The 17,925-nt window shown below is 40.7% G+C and overlaps 1 protein-coding gene across 7 annotated transcripts in view; it reads right to left on the reverse strand.

The window, feature by feature from the left end:
- Window positions 1-17,925, reverse strand: part of VPS13B (vacuolar protein sorting 13 homolog B) — a 382,518-nt gene that overhangs the window by 23,321 nt on the left and 341,272 nt on the right. For 5 of the 7 annotated variants that reach the window (XM_083450859.1, XM_083450858.1, XM_083450862.1 and 2 more), the window contains exons 44-54: window positions 14,294-14,449; window positions 13,123-13,386; window positions 12,411-12,494; window positions 12,072-12,247; window positions 11,441-11,611; window positions 10,615-10,816; window positions 8,721-8,909; window positions 7,778-7,924; window positions 5,411-5,694; window positions 3,539-3,666; window positions 3,025-3,224 (exon numbers count right to left, since the gene is read on the reverse strand). In XM_083450859.1, the coding sequence (XP_083306985.1) occupies window positions 3,025-3,224; window positions 3,539-3,666; window positions 5,411-5,694; window positions 7,778-7,924; window positions 8,721-8,909; window positions 10,615-10,816; window positions 11,441-11,611; window positions 12,072-12,247; window positions 12,411-12,494; window positions 13,123-13,386; window positions 14,294-14,449 (2,001 nt within the window). The remainder of the gene's footprint in view (window positions 1-3,024; window positions 3,225-3,538; window positions 3,667-5,410; window positions 5,695-7,777; window positions 7,925-8,720; window positions 8,910-10,614; window positions 10,817-11,440; window positions 11,612-12,071; window positions 12,248-12,410; window positions 12,495-13,122; window positions 13,387-14,293; window positions 14,450-17,925) is intronic. The other 2 variants (XM_083450860.1, XM_083450863.1) reach the window with 1 other exon arrangement.

A 17,925-nucleotide genomic window follows, 5' to 3' on the forward strand; every position in this document is an offset into this window, starting at 1 on the left:
CATACAGTTTTGGGGGTAGCTCTCTTGGTTTAAACAGCTCTGACAACTTGGAAATGTTGTTATAGCTGTAGCCTGATCTACTTTTTCCATAGTCAAGAGTGCAATGCTTGGGTTTTTGTTTTTTTATGGAAGAAGAAACCAAACGGCAGCATGCAGAGTGGATTTTATGGAGCTACACCAAGGCAGGTTGAACACACAAGCCAAGAAGGTTCTATTTATGAAATAGAAAATATCTAAAGGAAAGCCAAGAGCTAAATGGTGCAATAGCAATAAAATGCAAGTCTCTGTTAAGAATGCAGAAAATCAATGCCAACTTTCATATGCACTACCTATGAAAAAAATGTTTACAGTATGCCATGGCAAGATTGAGCAGCTAACAGAATGTAACTGAGCACAGAAGAGGAATGACACTAACCCCTCTCAGAAATAAGCTACGCCCAACAGATGAACAACCACAATGTTTATGAATACATTTATCTGGGAAATATACATTTTTCCAGGCGCAAAATATTATGGTCCCAATCCAGCCCACCATGGACACAGCACCCACATGTGGAGGTATCTTCATATGGCAGAGTGTGGCTTTCCAGATGCTGCTGGACTACAACCCCCATTATCCTTGCCCACTGACCAAGATGGATGGAGCTGATGGGAGTTGGAATCCAACAACATCTGGAGGGACTTCATGCCCGACATGTGGCATTACAAAGCTTGACAACCAAACAAGTTCTCTTCTTCAAGAGGATTATGTAATAATATTCTCAGAAAACCAAATCATTATGGATATATGGAAAATGGAAGGCCTGAGCACATCTCTCCTATGCCTGTTCGGTCTTCCCTCCTTCGCTTGGATCAAAGAATGTAGGCAAAGAACAAGGGGGCGGGGGGACTAAGGGAAATGGGAGGCAAACATTTGCTCCTGGGCTGTGTGCATTTGTGTGTGTATAGTGGGGTCAGTTTAGGAACCCTGGCCAAGCTTTCCCTCAAATGCCTTGATGGAAAAGCAGTGATGATTTCTACTCTATTAGCAGCACAAGTAGTCATGCAACACTCCTGGTACCATGTGAATGTAGACTGGGACTCTTAGCATAGTTTAAAATGCAGTTGTAAAGCCATCCCGTCTGCTTCTGCTAAGTGAGAATAAGAGAAGGGTAGAGATGATCTGGTGAGAGAGAACCACCTTGAACGGAACAGGACAGGGCAGAAAAAAATCTGACTATGCAATGGGGGGGGGGGGACACCAGTTGCCACCCACAGTAACAAACACCAGTACAAATATGGTGCTCCTACTGAGGTGGTTTATTGGCAAGGCACTGATAAAGCCAAAGCTGCAGAAGAGATGGGGAGAACGCATAATCTCAGTAATAAGTAATCATCTGAATCCCTGACTGATTAAGGCAGAAGAAAAATTGGGCAGTCTAGTTGGCTTTGGAAACTGAAGAATCTACACATTCCACCAAAGGAATGTGCATTTCTTAAAGAAAAATTACAGCAGTCAGACCCACTTTCTATTTCCTAGGTTTATTGATAGTAGAAGCATTGCTATATCTAAATGCTGTATCTTAATAATTAATTGGTCCAGAATTCATTTACTGTAACTGCATCATAACGCCATTGGCTGGAGCCATCTAACAATATCCCTCCCAGTGACCCATGTTCATTTGCTTTCGAGTCAGGTGAATAGCCCTGGAATGCACTCACTTCACAGCAGAGAGGAAGGACCCATTCCAAAACCAACCATGTTATTAAAAGCTAGATAAATTAGTTTTTGTTTCCGTACTACCCTTATCTTGGATTACAAATGTTATTAGCGGCCACAGCACTGCTGTGATATATGAAATAACAGCTTGCTAAATTATTTCTTTGAAGATTTCCTGATGGCAATTAATTCTACAGGTCAAATAAACACAGCGGAGGAAGTATTTCCCTTTCGTTTCTTTACATTTAGAGACATTCTTTTCACCAAGTATCCTTTTAATCTCGCGTTGTGGAAAGTGCTCCCCCACCCCTTGCAACTCTTGCCTCTTTCTGAACACTTCAATCAAATAACTTTGGAATCTGAGCCAGAGCTGCCTCTGATCGTGGATGGCAGATGTGAATTTCAGTAAATACATACATAGCTTTCTTACTAGACAAAGAAAGAGCACTTAGCTTAAATCAGAGGTTTTCAACCTTCTTGAGTCTATAGCTCCCTTAACCAACTATATTATTTCTGTGGTAGCCCTGTGGAGCCCTGGAACCCAGTTATGTCACCCCTTTTGCCTGCAGCGCTGGCAGCCTCTCACCTTTTTTCAAACACCCTTCCTTGTGGAGTGTTCCCTCAGTCTCCTCTCAACTTCTCTCTCCTTGGGAGTCCTCTGTGCAGCCACAGCTGCCAACCCTGGTCTCTGAGCTGCGCCCCCGCCCCAAAGACAGTTGCCTGCCAGAGGCACCATTCGCCCGGGGAGCTTGTAGCCAGGGCTGCTGCAATAAACAGCTGTGCAAGCCTTTGGGAGGCAGAGATGCGAGAAGGCATCAGAGGAGGGAAGGAAAGAAAGAGGGACAGTGGCCAGTGTTGCCCATGGCACCCCCGATCGTCATTCAAGGCACCCCAGCACACTGGTTGAAACCACTGACTTAAATTAATGCCTAGACTGAAAAAGCAAATGTCCTGTGATCTTGTGAGATTAGAGCTGTGTACATTCGGAGCCAAAGCAATGGTCACAACAATGGCAACAAATTTATGGTGCAAGGGAAACAAAAATTCCATTAGGTATTACATTTCCTCCTTGCACAAACCACCAAGGAAATGAGTGGGAGTCCCCCACAAACATCTTAAGCTCAATTTCTAATCATTTTAATGGGTGTTGCACATGAAATTTTCCCCATTTACTAATTATGGTTGTGTTTGGACCCTAATTCTAAAACACATTTACTTCCAACCAACTCCTGTGTTTTAAGATGAGGATGTTAAATTTATTTCACTCTATGCTCACATTATCATTTTGCCACACTGGAAATGCAGGATTAAAACAAAGAACTAACCTGTGTGCCTTGGTTATTAATATCCACAAAATCACTCCATTCATTTGTTAATTCCTCTGATGATACAACTTTCAAAAGGATGCTGGGCACCAGGTCTTTGGTTTTGCAATCTGGATAGCCGGAAACTTGATGATAAAGTTCATGGTGTACTGAGCTTTCAGCTGGAACGTGCTTGCAGTAAATATCAAACTTTGGCGTGTCTGGAATTTAATAAAAGACCCAGAAAGCTCTTTAAGGAAAGATGTTTGTATTTATAACACAGTTTCATCTGATTTCAATGCACACACACAAGCCAGACTGTAACAAGCTCTGCCCAAAAAATTATCAGGAAATACAATTATTGCTTTTTGCTTATTTTCCAGACCCCCCTTTCATACCCTCTTCATACACAAACTGCCTCTTGAATTAAATATGTTAATTCTGAGCACACTTCTTAAATTAAGAATTTAAGAGGCAAGCAAGCCAATTAATTCAAAGGCTTAAACTTTATGTCGAAGCAGGAAAAATCACATACCTTTGATGTTCTCTTTCATAAGCAATGAGACAGGACACCTGTTGTGGATAATTATGCGAGGACTAGGATCTTCTGATAGAGTTAAGTACGTCACCCCAAGATGTTCCTGATAAGTCAGCGCAATAGCTCTAAAGCGAACAAGATTGTAACATTAGACATCTGAAAGTCAACTTAATTTACTGTTACAAATTTCATACCAACCTAGTAATGTATGAAAGAACAACCAGTTATGGGAAGTTTCTCCACTCTTAAAACCAAGATTTCATGAATACTTGCCCACTTAAAAAAAAAAGTGGCTGTGTGTCCAGCAACACGAAGTTCAAAAGAAAGAAAGAGAAGGGAACTATGTCAACAAAGGATCAAACTTCCTACGAACATATTTAAGTTCACATACAAAAGTTTGCATGATGGTGGCCTCGGTTTTCATGGATTTTAAAAGAAACTTTATTTTCTAAGTAACTTTGATGGTAATTCTATTAAATAGCCTTCTTGCATAGAAAACCAGCATACACTGTAAAGCAACTCGAATGCTGCTGGTACGAAAGAAACGCAATAAAAATCCAAGGAAGCAGAAAGATACCTCCCGCCAATGGGTCTCTTCTGGATGTGGGACTACAACTCCCAACATCCCTGAACCTGGTTGGGGTTGATGGCCACTGCATCATGCATCATGCCCATTGACAGTGATGCCTACACCATTGGGTTCACAGACAAATTCCTGTTCGCACATATTCTTTTTAAAGCTGCCTGTTCACCTTTATTCTATTAGAGTGATTCCCCCCCCCCCCCAAGAATATGTAAAGATAAAAATGTGTCCGTTTGGAAGAGGGAACAGTTTCTTCTTTCTCATAATCCTGCTTTTGACTCCTGCTCTCGCCTGTTAGGATCACTGTATTTTGTCAGCATCCTTTCTTCTAAGGCCCATATTGGAATCTCTTTGAGTCCAGCCACATCATTCATAAATCACCCAGAAGAGTCACTGCTGAGTAATTGAATTGATATAGGTATTCCCTCCTCAATGCTCAGAGATTGAAGCACACATTGTCTTCAAAGCATCTCCCACACAGCTCACAGCAAGGGCAATACCATATGGCTGATTCTGATCTTACGTGGCTCTGTATAGCTCTTTATTTAGATCTGCATCATACAGTAAGAACAACATCAGTTTTGGAGGCAGGAAACGGAAATCATCTCTTCTATGAAGCAGTGGAATTTTTACTACACGGAGTGGCTTATTTTCAAAAGGGGATGCAATTTTAGATATGGGCAGCCTTTTAGACTTGGAAAGTTTTCTGTATTTCCTTCTGTCTTCTCAGTATTGTTCCCAGACAAGTTTCCCCGCCCCCTCTTCTTTTAACATACACTGTGCCATTTTAAATAGCTAACTTTCTTCCCAAACTGCTGTAGAAGACAGAGACACATACAATTGGATTATTAAAAGTATAATTGTTCACAAGCTGTTTGAGAGCACATTTATTTCTCAAGCTATCAAGATGCTACTAAAGTGTTACTAAAGTAGATGAACAGAGAACAAAATCATTTTTCATATCAAAAATTGCAAAGTTTAAGCAATTAAAAGCAGAACATTGTATTTGTATTTAAGAGCCTATAACAGGCATCCCCAAACTCGGCCCTTCAGATGTTTTGGAACTACAATTCCCATCGTCCCTAGTTAACAGGAACAGTGGTCAGGGATGATGGGAATTGTAGTCCCAAAACATCTGGAGGGCCGAGTTTGGGGGTGCCTGGCCTATAACATTACAGAGGACCAGCCTCACTATTTTAACTTTTAAATAAACCCCTTGCATTTTTGAAGACTGGCATTGCCCTCTGCCTGTCAATATAAAGCTCCTTCACATGCATTCTACATACCTGGTGCAGAATCCATTTTCAGCTCTACCTCCAAGGGGTACAGCTATACTCTGCCTTGGGAATTCCTGCCGGATGACAGCTGGCGAGCTCCAACATGAAATGGCGTGGCAATTAATGCTATGTTTGAAGCTTAGCAACATGTACTTTTGAAGAGGGAGCATATCAGAAACTGGCTGGGTAATATCAGGCATCAAATCCCAAAAAACAACAGAACTTGCTTTGGCAGTGTCAGTCTCTGTAGCTGAGCAGATGCTGAATGTACTGCTGTCTGGAACTTGCAAGTACTAGGAAGGAAACAAGGAAGGGAGTACATAGCTATTTAATGCAAGTCTTCAGTTTCTGCAGAATTTGTAAGGGGCACAATTCAGAATATTCATAAACATCTTGCCTGTATCCACTTCTCTTTGGTATGGTACAATGCTTTTTTTTCTTAAAAAAATGTTTAGGAGTACTCTCGTTTTCCTACTCATACTGAAATAGTGCCCCTCAACGAGGGCAAACTTAGATTCACAAAATGTTTAGGGGTATGCGCCCCCCTGTGTCCCCCCCCCACCCAGAAAAAAGCACTGGTATACTAGGATATCCTTATAGTCAGGCACTGAGTGGTAATGCCAAAAACTTGTAGGAGAAGCAGTGTAAAACAGTACAGTGGTGCCCCGCAAGACGAACGCCTCGCAAGACGGAAAACCCACTAGACGAAAGGGTTTTCCGTTTTTCAATGCGCTTTGCAGGACGAATTTCTCTATGGGCTTGCTTCGCAAGACAAAAATGTCTTGCGATTCTTGCAATTTTTTTTCCGCTCCCCACCCCCTTTTTCTAAGGCACTAAGCTGCTAATAGCCTTTTAGCAGCTAATCCGCTAATCCCTTAAGCCTTTAATAGCCGCTAAACCGCTAATAGCGCTAATCCGCTAATAGGGTTGCTTCGCAAGGCGAAAAAACCGCTAGACGAAGAGACTCGCGGAACGGATTCTTTTCGTCTTGCGAGGCACCACTGTAGTTTCATAAATACAAAAAAGGAAGTAATGTGAGCTTTTATAACGTACGTTTTAAATAAGTTTGCATTGATTTTTTTTTTTAATTAAAGCCAAAACAGTCTGTCTGCCTGCCATTTAATACACTAATGAAAGATGTATTTCCCAGATAATCCAGGGCAATAGTACTCAAAGAACTGTGAAGCATCTCTAAAGAGTTGTGAACAACTGCAATATAGGATGTGCATTTTTCTCCCTGATAGACCTATGCAGGGCTGCGCCAAGATATTCTGCTACCTAAAGTGGATCAGCAAATGCTCCCAGTAGACTGTCCTGCTAGAGTCACACACATGACTGCTGCTTCCGGTTTTTATACTCACGCTTGCAAACTACCATGAACTTTACATTACTTGCTTTTTAGATTTCTGAAATTACAGCATTTTACAATTGCAGTGGTATCTGTTCGTGAATATCATCTGATTAGTTTATTTTATACATGCATTTCTTGTACGTATACATGAAACACCCTTATCCCCTTATACACCTGCCCAGGTGCCTCAGCTCTCTGCGATATGGCCTGCGACAACTTGTGAGAGGGCATTCTCAATAGTTAATGGCATTGCTTTCAGGGGCATTTCCCAACAATGTGAAGGGAGTTTCGCCGTCAGGTAAAAATGTAGTTACTCATCCGAGCATTTGGTTAAAGTGGTGCCCCTCTCTTGGCTACATTGTAGTATAAAAAGTTAACAACAACTATAGCAGCAGCAGCAACAACATATTTTGATGTTACATTTTGTATTTAAATGAAATATTGCCTTACTGATTTTTTATGTTTTTCCTGGTTCTGGGATTGGGTGAACAATGAAGACTGGATTATAAAATAATTTAAGTAAGTAAGTAAATAAATAAGTAAGTAAATAAATAAAGCTATTATTCATTTTTGCTATTATCAGCAAGTACAGTTGATTTAAGTCCCTGACAGTACACTGCCTACTCAGAAGTAAGACCCAGTGAATTCAATGAGGCTTTCCCCCCAGTGCTTATAAACCAGATACACCTTTTCTATCTGGGAATTCTTAGAACTGTTTCAATAGCTATGATGGATTATGCTGCCTCTGTTTCAACAGCAGCCTTCAGCTTCTGAACATATGGGGACCAAGCAGAACTAATTCTACACAGTATCAAGATCCGCAACTATGCAGAGATCACAAGTTAATTACCATGGTCAACTGTATTGTGGCATCTATGTTCTCAATTAAAACAATCTAAAATGAGTGACTTTTATTAAGTCCTGATCCAGTGTTTTCCTTTCAATAAGAAGTTTAGCCTTTATATAAATAGTAATTTATACCCACTGTAGAAGCTAAAACAAAAAATACAGTGTTAATATTTTACCTCCTCTCTTAGTTGAGACTTCATAATAGATAGCTGTGGCTTATAGTATATTTGGTATGGGGTGTTATTGATGATGATGCTCTTGTCTTCAATCTGCAGGATCTGAATACCACGTTGAACAATAGAAGAAATGCAGAACTGACACAGCTGCAGGATAATATCAGGAACAGAAAATTAGTAGGTAAAGGACAAATATTTTCCAACAACGTAAGAACCGCTAAATAAATAATTCATTTTGATGCTCAAAAATATAGGAACCCTATTATGTACACCACCTTAAGCACTATTTCAAGGAAGAAAATCTATTAGCAAATCACTGTCTGCTGCTACTTTAACCCTCAGTTAAAGAATTTTATATTTATTTTCTAATTATTATATTTATTTTATATTTCTTTATTTATTTTATAAATAAAGAATTTAAACCATACATTAGGATGGTACAAGCTGCTTGGAAGTGGAACAAACTATCCTGGAAGGTGGCAGGCTTCCCTTTGTTAGAGGTTCTGCAGCAGAGACTGGATGGTTACCTTTCAGGCATGTGGCAAGAGTGGATTTTTGTCATTGGCAGGCAGCTGAACTACATCACCGATGGCTTGGGATCCACTAGTGGGTTGTAACAAGAGCACTACTGCCATGCAAATATATGGTAAAGGATTCGGAAATGAGTTCCCAAATGTTAAAAGTGGGTCCTGAGTCTGAAAAGACACCTGAATGGCATGATTTTGATGTTCTTTTTGCAATCACTCTGTCCAGGGGAAGGCAGCTAAGGTTATTCTACCTTTTAAAACAAATCCATATGAACAGACCATTCCCAATTACAGTTTTCTTCTGGGTATGCTTGATCAGTTCATCATGTAAATGTTCTTATTTTACCATATTTCTGAATGACATAATATTTTTTCTCCTTTCAACATTAGGAAATAATCTCTCAAATATTTCTAACCTTTTGGTGTCCTGGAAAGGCTCCAAGTCTTATCTCAGCTTCAACAAATCCTTCCTCATCCAGTGTCACCACCTCCTCGTTGTCTCCATCCTTCCACTTGGGTGATGTCATATTGTGGACCAGCTTGACTGCTGCTGACTTGTGCACAGTGTTAGTGTTTGCCCAGTATATGCCAATTTGAAAAGCTTCCTAAAACAAAAATAAATAAATTGGGGGCCATGTTCAGTACTTCCTGTTGTCAATACTTCCACTCAATATAAGACAAGAGGAGATCACAAACATAAATCTGATCACATTTAAATTCTATATATTTTCCCCAGCAACTTGCTTGTGCGATATCAAGCAGTGTTGCCAAATGTGTATGCTGAATTGCATTTCATCACAAGATTTCATGGTCCTATTCTATGTTCCATATTCCTATTCCGTATCCTTAAGCCACAGTCTGTCTATATTTAGTGGGTCGTGCAGCAGTAATGTGGTAGAACAACTGTGTTACCCAAGTACCCAGTTTAGCTGGTGCCCTAAGCATGACCTTTAACTCCTTTAGGTTCACTCTATAGGTGACTGCACAGAGGATGCGCTCTTGCAAGCACAACAGACATACATTTGGTAAGATCATTCACAGAAGATAAACTTATTTCCATTGTTGGGGAGGAGCAAGCACTTCTGATGTTTGCAAATGACCTACTCTGCACCTGAGCTAGTTTTCAACGGCTATCACATTCAGTTTCTGCATACAAAACTCTCCTGGCACCCTGCAGGTTTGCACTTGTACTCAAGGCTAAGAACAGACTGGATGTAGGCATTCTATTCATACACACTCTTAAAAAAACACAGGGGGAGGCCCAGACTTGGCCTGAGTGCATTTGGTTATCAGGTCCTAGTTGACACCAGAGACCTTAGTGCCGAACTGGCTAAATGTATAAGCCAAGGCTGAGATTACTTTTCGTATATTCAAGGTAAAGGTAAAGGGACCCCTGACCATTAGGTCCAGTCGCGGACGACTCTGGGGTTGCGGCGCTCATCTCACTTTATTGGCCGAGGGAGCCGGCGTACAGCTTCTGGGTCATGTGGCCAGCGTGACTAAGCCACTTCTGGCGAACCAGAGCAGCGCACGGAAATGCCATTTACCTTCCCGCCAGAGTGGTTCCCATTTATCTACTTGCACTTTGACGTGCTTTCGAACTGCTAGGTTGGCAGGAGCAGGGACTGAGCAACGGGAGCTCACCCAGTCGTGGGGATTTGAACTGCCGACCTTCTGATCGGCAAGTCCTAGGCTCTGTGGTTTAACCCACAGCGCCACCTGCATCCCTCATATTCAAGGTAGTACATATATTCAAGGTAGTACAGTATAAAATTCAATCTGTACATGAATTGCCCATCTTGAGGTCCTGTGGTCAAATGGTTCATAGGAAAAAAATTAAGACACTGAAATAATCCACAGTAGATGGCTGCCATTTATTACTATAAACTAGGAAATGGGTAAGCTGCTTCAAAGGGTCTTGGTGCAGTTTATTTAAGGGCTCCAAATGCAATGACCATATTTTCCGTTTCCTGATTAAAGACTCCCTTTACAATTCTTCATAGCCTAAAAAGTGGTAGCTATTCTCATTTCTCACAGCAATGATGACTATGATCCAAGGAGGAATTTGCAATATTCACTGCTTGCCCCACATTAGGAACAAAACAACTGACCAGATGTACCCAGACTCCATATGGGGAAGAAGCCTGCCACTGTTTGCATGTTTGTCTATGTTTGCACGTACTGACAAATAAAAAACATATTGTGTAGGATGTGTTGTGGGCCTTGCAACCTTTGATCTGTCCCTGTACACAAATGAAAAGCGAATGGTTAAAATAAAACAATGCATATTGTTTTGGATAGTATGCCTGCCTGAAAGTTTGGAGGTATCATTGTTTTCCCAGAAGGTATCTGCAGGACAATCTTCTCGCCTTCAAACAGCCAAAGATCCCACTTGGAGTGATTGATCAGCAGAGCCCATGGCAGGAGTTCTATCAGCAGCGTTTTCACACATGGCTTCCACACTGACAGTTTCACTCGCATTGGGCTATCCCACTGAGTGAGCTGTTCGCTGCTTTTCCAAGTAACGTATCAAAGGAGAGATAAAAGAAAATGGTTAATTCATTGGTAAGATTTGCAGTTTATCATCCTAGCCATTCATAAAGCTTTTGTTACACTGGAGTGCCTCCTGATAACAGATATGATTCTGAAATACAAAGAGATTCTGCCAGGGCAAATCTGTCCCTGATTTAGGCTGGTTTTCTTCTTTGATTGAAATAGGCTTTTATTCAAGGATCAAAAAGCAAGTCACATTTTGAAATAATTGAATTAAAAGTAGTCTCAGGACAACACCTGGCATTCAGTCTCCTTGGCAGTTTCTTAGTCCTACAAATATGATAGCAAATTATCCCCTGAAAATATGATTCTGATTTTTAAAAATATTTTCAATATGTTGCAATATGAAAAGCCACTCTCTGCTTTGGAATTTGCTTCAGCTAAGGAGCTAACAAAATAAGATGTGTCTTTTCTATCCAGGAGGCAGGTGGAGCTGATATACCTAGAAAAGTTATTGATAAATGCTGAAAATATGATGCTCTTCCAATGAAATAAAAGTTGTTTTAGGATCCTACCATTTGCAAATGTATTTATTTCATTGCAAGTAGTGCAACTCCAAAGGAAAATAGCAAGACACCAGTACCTGACAAAATCCTTCTTAGTATAAGGCCACACAGACTGGGGGAAGCTGCAGCACCCATAGAAATCGGCAAGTATTTCATTTGCAGTGCCTCCTGCATTTGATTTGGTGGCAATCTGCTTAATGAGTGCTGTCGAGATGGGGACTGCACATTCAGAAGGATCATCTTCTTCCCTGCCACGAGAATAAAGCAAGGATGTAATTAATTGCATGGGTTAATCAGAGAAACTGAGTGTGTGCTCTACACCAGACTTCAGGCTTGTGGGATTTTTTTTAAATAGACATGTGGACCCACCAACAGAAGCCAGCTGCAGACGTGGTGGTAGACACAACTGGAATTTGTTTAGCCTATTTGCTTATTAACGTTTATATGCCACTTAATTAAAAAAGCTCTCTAAGTGGTATACATAAAATAATATCTGTAAGAAAATTTCAGGAAAAGAGGACATCTGAGCACATGCTTTCAGCACCATGGTGGAGCTCACAGTCCATTCACACACAAAAATCAGTCTCGAGTCTACACTGCACAATGGCATTTCCATTACCCACCAGAGAAACGGGTGGTTTTAGTAAACTTTTGTTCCGATGCTAAACTCATCCTGCAGCCCAGCATGCTTAGGTATAGATACTATACCTGGCTTGGAAGGTGAGGTGATGGGTTAAATCAGGTTCTATATTTTGCAATGGTTTTTCTTGCCCTTTCCCAGGAATAATTTGCATTTCATTTAGTCCCAGGCTCCTTTTCTCCAAATGTATGATGATGGGATCCGGAAGATGGCTCCTCATGATAAAAAGAGGGCTGAAAACAATCTACAAAATCAAAGCAGTAGAACAGTTTCAGCTTTTTAACGGTGGATCCAGCATTCCAGCTCTAACAGACTGTCACTAAATCTCTGCTGTGGGTCAGTTTGACCTTAATTTGTTTCAGAACATGTGAGGTCATATTAATTTGGGCAATGGGGAATGTACTCACAAGTCGTTGTTGTACTTGAGAATTGGCCTCTAATGTCAAAACCATGCACCATACATAAATAATGGAATTGTTTGATGATGGCACCTGCAGACAAGAAAAAAGATAGGTATTGCCGGAGGTTACGGTAGCCTTGTGGATCTAAATATTTTGTATCATCTGATGTAGCAACACACTGCAAGTCAAAAGAAGACCAGTTTTCAAAGAAAATCCATCTCTCTTTTTTGCACATTATTTTAGATAGGGCTAAACTATGCATGAAACCATTTGCACACTTAGCAATTTCACATTTTTTTTTAAAATAAACAGAAGGTGCCCAAGTCTGGATAAGGACCTAGACAGCAGTTATAGGGGGGCTTTTGCCCTATGGCTTCAACTGTGGTTCCATTCTGGATCAGGGGTTCTACACCCACCTACTGACACCAGGAGTAAAGTTCCTATTGACATCAATGAGAGTTTTCCCCAATGCAAATTCCCAGTGGGTGGGTCAATAGGTCCAATATGGACTGTAGCAGGAGACAAAGGGTTAATCCTACTCCCCCCACCTGATCCTGAAAACAAGCACTCTTTCTAGCAGATGGGTTTGAGGGTGATTAGTATCCTTATGCTCATCCAAAATCCACATTCATATTAAGTGAATCGTTATCTTGGAAAACACATTGTTTTTTTTTAGAAAATTGCAAACTTCTGATCTGCAAACTATTTGTCTGTGTACCTGGATGACTGTGCTATATTCAGTGTCTTTAGACTCAAGAGAGACATCTCTTGACCAGTCTTCATCTCCTTTAGCCTTCACACTCAGCTCTGTTAGTTCATGGTTTTCTAGGACATACGATGGCAGCTTCTGCTTGGGTGTAAGGCAGTCAAAATGTTCCTTTACAACTGCTTGTCCATCCTGCCCAGTGTAATGCTGAACAACTTTCATTTCAATGCTTTCAGAGAGGTAACTACACACAATCTGTCTTCCAGAAATAATTATCTAAATCAGGGACAATGAGACACAAACACAAATAAATAGTTTATATGAATTGATTTTTACAATAAAGTTTAAGTTGAAAAATGTCTATTTTATGGAGATAAAGAGACATAATACTAGTTCAGCTATAACAATCTTGGTCCACCAAATCATGTTTTCACGTTACATTTGAACCAGTATATTACTGAACTGCTGCTGGCACAAATTCACAAATGTAACCATCTAGATAATAAAGTTTTAATGAAAAAGTATCATCAGTAAAATATTATTTTGACCAGATACCAATAATTTAATATTCAACTAAATACTAAATTCAATTGCATCGTCACAGTGAATGCTTTCAATTTAAGCAATTTTGGAGATACAAGAATTTAAAGGTAAAGGTACCCCTGACCATCAGGTCCAGTCGTGACCGACTCTGGGGTCACTGTCTCTGCGCAGCGCCTCTCCTGTGAAGTGCCTCTCCTGCAAAGCAGGAGGAGGAACGGAGCCCCTTCTGTTCCTCCTCCCGCTTCGCAGGAGAGGCACTTCGCTGAAGTGGCACTGCACAGCTCTCCTTCTCTGCGCAGCGCCTCTCCTTCACAGAGAGTGAGAGCTGCGAAGCCCCTTCAGCGAAGCGGGAGGAGGAACAGAAGGGAACAGAAGGGGCTCTGTTCTTCCTCCCGCTTCGCAGGAGAGGCACTTCGCTGAAGGGGCGCTGCGCAGCTCTCCCTCTCTGCGCAGCGCCATTTGCTCCATAAGACACACTCACATTTCCCCTTACTTTTTAGGAGGAAAAAAGTGTGTCTTATGGAGCAAAAAATACAGTAAGTAATACTTAATTACTTCATTAGTGGCATCCTCTTGGACAACTTAATGTTTGTTGGAAAAAGAATTCCTCAGCAAAATGCACATGCATAAGAACACTCACTTGTTTTTGTACTCCATTGAGCTGCAGGACCTTGATAATAAGTGATGCAGTCCTTCCCTTGTACTGAATAGTCCTGATAAATGTTCCTGCATTATCTACACTGAATGGCTCAGACCACCGCCAGTTTCCCCAACCTTCAATGCAGATATGTAGCAGCTGAAAAAGATAAAAAATAATAATAACTAACCAAAAGCAAACAAGCAGCACATTAATTGATGACCTGTACTAATCAGCTAACATTACAGCAAAACCCAAGTCCCATCACTGCAAAAGTTCTCATTATAAGATTTGAACATGTTTAATACCTTTCTTTAAAAACAAACAAAGCCGTATGACCCTTGTTACCCAGTGTACTAAAGCAACATAGGCCTTGGTAATCATGTGCTTTATATTTAATAAACTAAATAAATAAACTTCCAGTCTTTAAAGGTGAATTTCTAAGTACATTTCTCTATTTTAATAGAGGCCAAATGAAGCCGGTTTATCATACAGTTATTCAGTATGAAACTGCTGCCCAGGAAAAAAAAAGTCACAAATTTTCTGATTTATGAATACAGTACTAAAAAAAAGTTACATCAAGGTCTAGAAAAAGGAGATAATGAAGGCCCCCACACATCAAGGGCAATGAATCAAGGCTAATGGACTGAAATTATGCTTTTTCCAGTGAAGTTTGACTTTGACCTTTAAGAAGGAGCCACAATAACAAACGGCTAAGATGTTACAACTCAGTAGCCTGCTGGCAATTTTTGGTCCCCTCAGCACAAAACTGCTTGTAAAACAAACACATTCAATACAGTGGGTGGCTTTTGAATTACAAAAGTTAGGCCTTGACTACTAACACAAATATACAAGATAATAAGTATACCCTAAGGGGAAAATGTACTCTGGGACATAAAAGCTCCTAATGGCTTTGATATTTAAATCTTAGTCACAGAATAAAGAGAAACAACTGCTGTGGCTGAAACCAAGTTGCTCACAGCCTCCTGTGTGTGTGGTGGTGGGGATGGAGGAGAAGCCGCATACCCAAAATGAAAGAAATGAGAAGGCTGCTGACTGTTGAGAGAGAATGGTAGCGGGGAAAACAAACAAACAACCAACAAACAAATGGAGGTATGCTATACAAAAGCTGGCCCTATGTGCTCAAAAATTATTGAAAACAAATGCTCTGTGATAGATAATGATGAGTCTGAACACAGAACTTCCCTTCTGGAGCATCTCCTCCCATCTTGTATGAACAGCCAGCTCATATCAACCCAGGAATATGCTATCAGTTTACATCGAAAGTTTTACAAACATTGGCTGATTATTTTCTAACAATGCACCACGGAGATTGATGCGCATTTCATGTTAAATGTATGAAAAGGCTAGGAAAACAGTACTCTTGGGAGCGAGTATCTGATAACATTGTAAGCTCTGTACTACGGAAAGAATTCCTATTTATATCTCACTGATTTGTGGGAGATTCACGACTCCATGCTCCCAATGCTGCTTCAAATATCACCAGGTGTCCAATGGAACCTTGCTTCTCCTGGGGCATGGGTACTATTCAACGGCCAGGGTTAAGAATTTCATAAAGGGTTCCTTATTTCCCCCCACAAAATTCGAGCACTGATTCTACTACCACCTCGTTGGGTGCCTTATGATTTAAATGGGCATCCTAAGGACTCCAAGATGGCAGTCAGAATGAGCAGCCTGAGCACACATAAGCAAACATCATACTCAGCCAATTAAGTTAAACCACTGCTTTAGGGGCTACCTTTGCTGCCTTTTAAGTCCCCCCCCCCCACACACACATTTTGAGAACTGTTGGGAATTTAGCTCACACGGGTCACGTGACTGGTGCGGAAGAGCAGACCTGGAAGAAGGCATGCCAGATTTGGGCTGCGTTGTGTTGGAAGGTAATGAAACAGAACAATTTGGCCAAGCTGGTGAAAGGTGCTTGCTAAGATGCCTTGGCTGCTTGTGCCTCCAGCAACAATGATGGATGATGGAGCATCCCCAGACTATTTACCTCTTCATCTAGTGGTTGCGCAACCCAATTCAGAACCACCCACCTAATTTACAGATGTAGGCGCCACAAGGGCTTCATGGAAATGTTTAAATTGGCTTACAAGACTGAGAGACAAAAAGGAACGGGGAACATTTAAGACTCACATATCATTTTTGGCCTTGGTTACAGAGTCCACTGTGATTTGTTCTCCTTCAATATTTAATCTGAATTGCCTGCATGATTTCTATTTTCAGCTACTAAATTTAGTTTTGAGCCAAACTGTTTATTCGTTGCCGTTCAGAATCATTAAGTCATCAACGTTGTACACCAGTCATCAGAAGTGGGAAAGTTTGTGAGTTCTAGCAAGGCTGGCACAGACAAGCAATTCATGATGCTGCAACAAAGGAGGATGGCTAAGGAACCAGGCATTAATGCCACGAGGTGCTGCTAAATAAAACTTCTGGTTGCAGAGTGATAAAGCTGGAAAAGGGAAAGCCAGTCTGGGATATGTAGACTGGTGATAACAGACAGGAGAGGATTTAAGTGAAAAGTGATTTGACCACTATTGTATTTTACATCAAGAAGTCATAAATAGTATAAAGAACAGGGATAAGATCTTCACTATATACAATGGATCTTCTGTAGAGTTGCTTTACAAAAATTACTGGACCTATTCAGAACCAAAAGTCAGCATCCTGTTCTCACAGTGGCCAATGAGATGCCCACAAGCAGTTCATGAGCACAACAGTACAAAGCTCCTAGTTTGAAATTTTGGACAGTCACTATCCTGTCTCATGTACTGTAAGGCAGTTTCCTAGATTCATTTCCACATTATTTTTCAAGAATAAACTAGGTTTATTCTTGAAGACCTCTGGACACACTACTGTGCCACAGTAATAGACTCTATGGTTGTGAAGCAGCTACTGAAAAGATACCTCTGAACAGAAGAGTTTCACTTAAGTTCCATGGGGCCCAAACATCTTGTCGTTTTGCAGAGCAGTATGGCTTCTGCCGTAGCTTGAATCACAATTAAAGGAATAGCTCTAATGATGGGCTGCTGCTTACTATGACATTCAGCAGCTCATGTTGCTATCAATCTAGAAAAATAGGCCTTCAAAAGACCTCTTACTTTTCTAAACTTTAATGTTAAGATTTTCATGAGACCATTAGTTGCATTTCCCTTAACAAGAAGCCAAGAACCTTTAATAAACCATAGTGTGTAAAAGCTGCCAGCTAGTGCATGCAGTTTGATCACTACCTCTTTGCCCCTCTTTTGGCATGAGCAGCTAAACAAAACAACCTAGCATAACATTCCAATTCTGGGATTATGGCTTTTTTCTCTAATAAACAGAGATCTCTGGCAAGACTTAACCCAAGGTTTGTTGCTGGCTTACAAATATTGGCCTATGAGTGAGAAGCAAACCACAATCCTGGGTTCGGTTGTTATGCTTAACTATTTGTTTACCTACTTGTGCCAGAGGAGGAGGGAAGAGGAAGCAATTGGGCTGTGTGTACATTATGGGTTATTAAACCAAGGTTATTGGCTTATTGTTGCATGCAAATACTGCCACTAAGTTATTGTTAAAGTAAAGACATTTCACCAGTTTCCTACATACAAAGTTGTGCAGAACCGTATCAGAAA

The sequence above is a fragment of the Podarcis tiliguerta genome (genome assembly GCF_965153285.1).
Source record: "Podarcis tiliguerta genome assembly, chromosome: 7".
In the NCBI taxonomy this organism is placed as follows: domain Eukaryota; kingdom Metazoa; phylum Chordata; class Lepidosauria; order Squamata; family Lacertidae; genus Podarcis; species Podarcis tiliguerta.